Here is an 8,541-nt window from a genome sequence, read left to right on the forward strand (position 1 = left end):
GCCTTATCTTTGGCAAAATAAACCTATACATTGATTGAGACCTGTCTCAGATACACTTCGATAAATGAGGAAACATTTCCAACAGGGTCCTTAGCCCGTAAGGCCAGGCTGGCAGTGCCTGAGAGCCCAGGCGCTGGCCCTGGGCTGTGGAGGAAGAAGGTTCTCCTGAGCCACAGGGCTGAGTACCTGGGAGGGGAATCCACAGCCCCGCCCACAGGACTGCCTGGCAGGGCTTCTGGGGAAGGAACTGCTCTCACAAATTCAGATGACCTGCATTAAGTATATATCTCCCAGCCTGACAAAAGTGAAAGTCTCAGGACCCACGCCTTAGGGCTAGGGCTGGGTTCCTGGGCTGCCTGCTGTCAGTGCTGTCCTCCCTTGTCCTGAATGACTGTGACCCTGCTGGAGCCAAAGAGGGAGGGTCAGCAAATGTCCTCAAAGTCTTACTCAGCCAGACTCTGTTCTGTTTGAAAGAAAGAACACAAACTACAAAACTAAACGTAAAAACTATGTGTGCATTTGTACATGAATTTGTAATATAAACTTTACATATGGAATACCTAAAATATTTTATAAATAAGTTATATTTATATATTTGTATATACTATGTATATATGAATAAATATGTGATGCACATTTATATATAAAGAGATATAACTTTCATTGCTAGTGTAAGGTATAATTTTAAACTTTAATAAATTGAACATGAACATTGAAAACGAGCACTGGGTGCACCACCTGATAGTCCCTCCTCACTCCAGGGCCTGAGGATCAAAAACCTTATGACTTTCTCCCATGTGCCCCCCTGGGCCGATAGCAGCAGGCCGCTCCATTGCTGAGGAGATCATGAGTGACCTGAGGGGGGATCTGCAGGAATCACAGGGCAACAGATGCCCAGAGAGATGGATAGTTTGACCCTGAATAGAGGGATGTATTGTCCACAGGGCTCAGCATAGACAAGTCTCTTCTGGTCATTTTCTGTGAAACAAAGCAGCACATGTGGCTCCGAGGCTGCATTGTCACATGATGAAGACCCTCCATGACTCATTCCCAACTTCCCCTCTGACTGGGGTGATCTCTCTGCCCAGCTTTCATGGCTCACCAGCTGCTGGGACTCTGTTGATAAGGGCCTATATCAGTCCCATGCACAAGCTTCTCAATACTCTGCCATTTTACTTCTGGTCTCCACACCACAACTTGGCAAACTATGACCCATCCACAAAGATTCACAGAGGAGGTCAGAACTATGGGTTCAAAGCAATGCCGGGGCATGTATAAGAGAAACAAGGCGTGGCTGGCCCATGTTCGAAGTGAGGATGAATTTTCATCATGAATTCGGAGTAGGGAGGTGGGAGAAAACATCCTGACATGCTCCGGTGCAGTGATGCCCACAAGATACACCAGAGGTGCCCATAGAGGAGGTGGGAAGCGGTTGTGAGACAGAGGGGATGTGAATTCAGAGGTGTCCCCCAGCCTGTTCCCCTGAGAACATTTCAGACCCTTAGCAACACGTGGTGGCCCCCGGGCAGAGCTGTTGCTAGGGAAGATTGTGCCTCGACAGGACAGGAGAGGAGTGGAGCACCTGCCTTTGAAGGCATCTTGGTTGCGATGGTCAGAGTGACATCTCTCTTCAGGCCCACAGAGCTATAACACTGTGAGTGTCCAACTGTAACCATTTAGATCAGCACTAATGAAAACGATTTTTTTTTTTTTTTTTTTTTTTTTTGAGACGGGAGTCTTGTTTCCCGTCTCCCAGGCTGGAGTGCTGTGGCCTGATCTCAGCTCACTGCAAGCTCTGCCTCTGGGTTTGCTGCCATTCTCCTGCCTCTCTGGCCTCCCGAAGCTGGGACTACAGGCACCCACCACGTCGCCTCGCTAGTTTTTTTTTGTATTTTTAGTAGAGACGGGGTTTTCACTGCAGCACAGGATGGTCTCCATCTCCTGACCCGTGATTCGCCCATCTCGGCTCTCCCAAAGTGCTGGGATTACAGGCTTGAGCCATCGCGCCCGGCTGAAAATAATTTTTTAAGATGGTGAAAATGTCTGGAAATTTCTAACAGAAAAATTGACAAAAAGATGGTTTTTCTTAGGTCCCCACACCAGCCTCTGCCTGGGACCTGACTTTGTCTTTGAGATAGTGAAAGCTGTGATGAGGTTTTGAGTTGGACAGTGAAATCACAGCAGGGCAGGCTGTGCTCTGGGTGCTGTGGAGGACAGGGGGCACTCCTTCAGTGTCAGTGATGCTGGGAGTTCCAGGGGAGACTCAGCATGGAGCTGCCTGTGAGTCATCCCAGCAGCGCTGTCTGGACAGCGATCATCTCACAAGTGTACTTGGATGCTAGTGGATGGTCCAAACGTGGGCTCAGGTTGGAGAAGGACACAGCTTTAGGGATGACAATGTGGGGCTCATTTGATACTCTGAAGTTTCAGCACAACCTAATAAATCATATGGGAAGAGAGACAGGAATCACAAGATTGTGATTTTCTTTTGCTATTAAAATATATCCCTCTGCTCATTTTTCCTCCAGAATGTGTAATCTCACTCTATATACATTGAACTAAAAGTCACTGTTTTAAAATTGTCGCTTTAGTAACTGACACAACCCAGTAGAGTTCTAAGTAACTGTAGCCAGACCATCATTCCTATGGCAAAACCAGGAAGTGACTGTGGATGTGAACAAATGTGGAGGTTTCTATGTACAGTCCCCCTAGAGCCATGGGCCACTGATCTGGGGAGAACCTGCAGTCATTTCACTTTCTCATACCCAGATGAGAGGACACCTTGATCTGTGTTCTTCAGATGAACTCTAAACCCTGGACCATATTCTGAAGCTCTAGTTCACACTTCTTTTCTGTGCTAGAGGGACTCTCTCACTCACATGTATTATACTTTCTGCATAGGACAGTCTGTGATACATACAGCTTGTTTTCTGCTAAATACCCATCAATCATGTCATTTATGAGTCTTCCATAAGTGTTAACGTCTATGGCTATGGGTTCTTCCAAAAGAACGGGCCAGAGGTGGAGCTGTGAAACTGTAGCTGGATGAAAAGTCTAAGTTTCAAAATAGAGTAAAAAAGTGGTGATAATAATATTCCAAATTAGTCTGGGCTCTTGATGGCTGTGATTACTGGTAAGCGAAGGAGTCTAGGTTTGGTTTTTATTAGTTTTATTTCAATTGGTAAAGCAGCCAGAGTATAGTGCACTCATTTTGAATGTGCAACTGAATAAAGTTTATGTGTAATTCATTGTCCGGAGGGAATGATAGAATATTTCACATTCCCTTGTGCTTCCTTCATGGACAATATTTATTAGTTATCACCCCTCCCACCCAGCAAAAGTAACTGTCTTTCTGACATCTACACAATCATTTAGGTTTTCCTGTCTTAAACTTCATATAAATAGCATTAAGTGTATTTTTATCTTTTTAGCCTTGGTATTATTCCTCACTACTTTTGAGGCTGTCATTTCTTCCAGTGGACTAAAGGTCCATCTGATGTCATTTCCGGTATTCTGAAGGATTTTCTCTCAAATGTTTTATAAGTCATAGCTGCTATGAAGAATGTATTTTGTTCACCAAAATTTATTTTTGCTTTCTTGTTAGATTTGAAGGATTTTTCACTGGATAGATTCTGGCTGGGTTTCAGATGAATATGTCATTTTACTGCTTCTAGCCTCTATTGTCCAGGAAAACTTAGCCAATGGTTGTTGTGTTTGCATATAGTGGTCTGCTTTATTCTGATGTAATGAAGATTTTTTTCTTTGTCTTTCAACATTTTAATATAATGTGTTCAGTTACTAATTTCTGTTGACTATCTAAAAGGGTTTTATTGAATTTTTTCATCTAAGAATATTTTTTATTACTTTTGAAAAGTTTTGTCATTATTTCTCCAAATATTTTTTCAGCCACTTTCTCTGTCTCTCCTCCTTTGTGACTCTCATCATACATTTGTTGGTATCCTTAACTCTGAGCTACAAATCTCTGAAGTTTCTTCCTTTCTTTCAAAACATTTTCTTTATGCTCAATCATTTCCATTCCTCTATTTTCAAGTTAACTGATTGTTCTGTCATCTCAATTTGCTATTAGACCTAGTTAATAAGTATTTAAATTGGATTATTGTACTTTTCATTTCTAGAGTTCCCATTTGGTCATTTTTTATACTTTCCATTTCTTTTCTTGAGGTCCTACTTGCTGAATCTTCTTTTTTAAAATATTTTCTTTTTTTTTATGTCAATGATCATAATTTTAAAAATAATTATTTGAACATCTGCATATTAACGGCTTTGTAGTCTTTGCTAAAGCCAATAATGAGGACAAGTGAGAATCAACATTCACTGGCTATTTTCCGTGGTTATTATTGTGATTGCTTTATTTTTGTTCCTTCAATATAGATCATACCCCTCAATTTTTTTTCAGGATTTTTAAAAATTGAAAACGGTACAGTTTTGACAATGTATTATAGTACCTCTCTTTAGATTGTGGGGTTCTAATTTTAATTTTAATTTTAATTTTTTTTAGAAACAGGGTCTCACTCTGTCACCTAGCGAGTGGTGTTGTGATGTTAACTTGCTACAGGCGTTTTAAAATATTAGCTCCAGCGATCCTCCAGCTTTATCTTCCTGTGTAGTTGAGACTATAGATGCATGCCACCACTCTCTGCTATTTTTACAAAAAAAAAATTTTGTAGAGATAAGGGTGTACTGTTTTGGCCAGCCTGGTCTTGAACTCCTCATCCCATGTAATCCTTCTGCATCTGCCTCTAGCAAGTACTGGGATTACAGGCTTGAGCTACCATGTCATGCCTGGAATTTGTTTCATTTTTCTGAGCATTTTAAAACTTTTTTTCTTAGTTACTTCTCAGAACTTACTGATAGTACCTGACTTATGATAATTGGAGTTACCATTTTTTGACTTTCAGATGATGTGAAAGTGATATGCATTCAAGTAGAAATAGTACTTGTAGTATTCATACAGCGATTCCATCTTCTCTTTCAATAGAGTATTCAATAAATTGCATGAGATAGTCAACACTTTGTTGTAAGATAAAGTTTGTGTTAAATAATGTTGCCCTACTGTAAGCTAATGTAAGTGTACTGAGAACATTTAGGATAGGATAGGATAGGCTGAGCTAGTGGATTACATATATTAAATGTATTTTCAATGCATGATATTGAAAAATCTATATCTCACATGGTGTTTAACCACTGGTATCTCTGCTTGTTTTTATTCTTAATATTTAGTTTGAATTTATAGGAACTGCACATGCATCTGCACAGCTTAGTGGTCACCAATGATTTGAGAAGTTTTGCTCAAATATCTGGAGCTTATAAATCTATCTTCTGTCAATCCATCTGTGTGTAGTTTAAAAAGCACAAGCAAAATGCAGCCAGTTCTTATCTCCCTCTGGTTTTACTTTGCACCAGGCACTCTTGTGTCTCATCACTCATATCTATAGCTTCTAAGTCACCAGGAATATGTGCAGAGATTGTTTCAGCATATGGCTCTATCTTACCCAGGAATCTGCTGTTTACTCTCAACAGATGTACTACTTGCCCCAAACAGGGCATCACCTTGGACTAGCAAAACTGTGGGCTTTTTCTGTTCATTTCCTGTGGAGTTCTCCATGTTTAGCTGGAAACACTGAAGAAGTTTACTCCTTGGCTTTACTCAAGTTCACCCCTTTTGGCAGCAAGCTGCTAGCTTTATTTGCTATCCTCATATTGGTAAAACTCCAGTTCTGTAATTCATGCTGACTGAGCTGTGGGTAGAAGGGTGCTGTCACAGGCAAAAGGCTACAGACTTTTTCTGTCCTTACTCAAAGCACTAGTACTTTTTTTTTCTATAAAGTATATACATCTTTAATTATTTTATGCTTCCCCAATTTTCAGAGTGCTGAAATAGTTTTGATTTTTTAGCTTTGTATTTATAGGTGTGTTTGTTATTTATTTTTGCACAGAAGGTTTATTAAACTCTTTGTGATGCCATAAACAGAGATGCCTTCTAAAATGCATTTAAATGAACATAATAGCCATGCTGAAATGGAATGAGGTTATTTACTAACATAAGTAATTTTGGACTTGAGAACTTGAACTCTGCACCCTCAGTTTAAAGAGAAACCAAAGTTCTAACAAAGAGAGAATCCTGATCCCTAGTTTTCACATTCATGAAGGAACGCACTGTCAATTTTTAAGATGCCTTCTTTGTATTCTAGAACTGAGCAAATTAGTGATTACACTCTACATAATGGGAACTATGATTGTCTTTAATAGACAAGAATTAGAAATAGGTAAAGGTGCAAAATAGGAGGAAACTTGTGGAATTGTTTAAAAACCACCTATTTCTTATTTTTTAGTTACTTGTATGTGTGTTTTAAATTGATGTGGAAATACTTTTAGATCTAAAATTTGAAAAATATAGTAAAAATCGTTCACATATGCTCCTTCTCCAGCTTTCTCGAATGTCAGCATCATAAATACGACAGTATAAGTATCACAACCACGAAATGAACATAGATATAATGTTATTAGTTAACTCATTTAAAATCCCATATGGATTTCACTGCTTTCTTCCACTGATGACTTTTTTTTTATGTTCAAGATAAAATTCAGGTTTCTGTATTTTATTTGGTTATCCTGTCCTTAATATGTTTAAATCTGTGAGAGTTTTTCACTTTTGTTTTCTTTCATGGCCTTGAAACTTTGGAAGGTTACTGGCCAGTTATGTTGAAGAATGTCTTCCCAGTTGGTTTATATGATGTTTACTATTGATTCAATTCACACCATTAATTTTTGGCAAGAATAGTACAGATAGGATATACCCTCAGTGCTTCCTATCAGATGTTACATAATGTCATCATGTCTTATAGGTTGTAATAAATGAATATGATCAATGAAATCCCTTTTGGAAGGAAGCCTTGGACAAAAATAATGAAAACAACTGCTTCTGTCACTCCTTCTACTTGGTCATTTGCAGACGCCGTTAGGACTAGTCTATTTCTTCCATTCTAATATGCACTTTATTTTTACAAACTTTAATGTTTTTACAGTCTACTGCATCATAGAGAAAATTGAAGAAATAATTTAGATCACTTTTAAATGGCAAATGTTTCCATAATAACCATTTGCACTGAAATGTTGATAGCCTGAAGAAAGAAAAAGAATGGGATTTATTCAGCTACGGTAGTAGCTTCATGTGAGCAGCTTTTACTGAGTCAACTATTCAGATAAATAGAATTTTCTACTACTTAGAATGTTGCAGAATTCAAATGGAGAGGTGTAGCATGCACTGAGCTACTTCTACTGGGAAAGTGAAGAATAACTGGGGCTATCTAAGGATTCATACAGTGAGACACTATTTTTGGAAACCTGGGATTCTGGTGCCTCAGTTGAAGAGAGTCCAAGAATCAGAGTCCAAATTATTCAAGGATTTTTTTTTTTTTTTTTTTTTTTTAGAATCCCAAAATGTCCAAATAGAGCAGAGATGCTAAAACTCAGTGACCACCACATTAGCTGTCTATAAAGGAAGCAGCTTGTAAAATCTAGTAAACACTGATGGTCTTGTTTTTGCTTCATGTCGAATCACTGTGTGAGGCCAGTTACTCTCCTGCTGACAGAAATAAACTGCAACATCTTCAGGCTCCAGGCTGCTGATGGTGAGAGTGAAGTCTGTCCCAGACCCGCTGCCACTGAACCTGGCTGGGATGCCAGTGGCCCTGCTGGATGCATCATAGATGAGGAGCCTGGGAGCCTCCCCAGGTTTCTGCTGGTACCAGGCTAACCTGCTGCTGACACTCTGACTGGCCCTGCAGGAGAGGGTGGCTCTTTCCCCTGGAGACAAAGACAGGGTGGCTGGAGACTGCGTCATCACTATTTCTCCGGTGGTATCTGAGATTGGAAAGAAAACAGAAATGCACTATTGTAATCTGGATCAAAATCACTGTCTTTGAGTAGAGCCAACATTGTTGCCCTACATTGAATTTTAACTATATTTCTTGCTGAGCAGAGGTGGCAGGAGTTTTCACCGATGTGCAAAACCACCTCATATTCCCCTCACCTGGGAGCCAGAGCAGCAGGAGGAAGAGAAGCTGTGCTGGGGCTTCCATGGTTCCCTCTGGGTCCTAACTGAGCAGTTCCTCCCCAGAGCTCTGACCCAGGCATTGATAAGGGCTCTGGAAGGTAGGGCAGCTGGGAGCGACATGCAAAGCAGCTCGGGTGGGAGCTGGGCTTCCCAAATTCTGTGTTGGTTGGGAGATGATGTTTGACAGTGGTCAGTTTGTGAAGTGGAGGCTTATATGACAGTACTTTTTACAGTGTTATATATGAAAATGGTGAATGGCCTCATACCCAGAAAAATTAGCTTTTTTTATGAGCCGTATTACTACCACCAAGAAAGAATTTAATTGAAACCTGTGACTACTTGATGAAGGGTCATAAAGAATAGGGAAAGACTTGGGAGGCTGAGGAGGGCGGATCATGAGGTCAGGAGATCGAGACCATCCTGGCTAACATGGAAACCCCGTCTCTATTAAAAATACAGAAAAA

At 40.2% G+C, this 8,541-nt stretch overlaps 1 gene segment (V, D, J or C); it reads right to left on the reverse strand.

Moving 5' to 3' along the window:
• Nucleotides 1-7,459: 7,459 nt before the first annotated feature.
• Nucleotides 7,460-8,195, reverse strand: LOC110742419. The segment is given in 2 exon segments: nt 7,460-7,884; nt 8,054-8,116. Coding segments are annotated over 2 exon segments (420 nt in total).
• Nucleotides 8,196-8,541: the final 346 nt, after the last annotated feature.

The sequence above is a fragment of the Papio anubis genome, unplaced genomic scaffold (assembly GCF_008728515.1).
Source record: "Papio anubis isolate 15944 unplaced genomic scaffold, Panubis1.0 scaffold668, whole genome shotgun sequence".
NCBI lineage: Eukaryota > Metazoa > Chordata > Mammalia > Primates > Cercopithecidae > Papio > Papio anubis.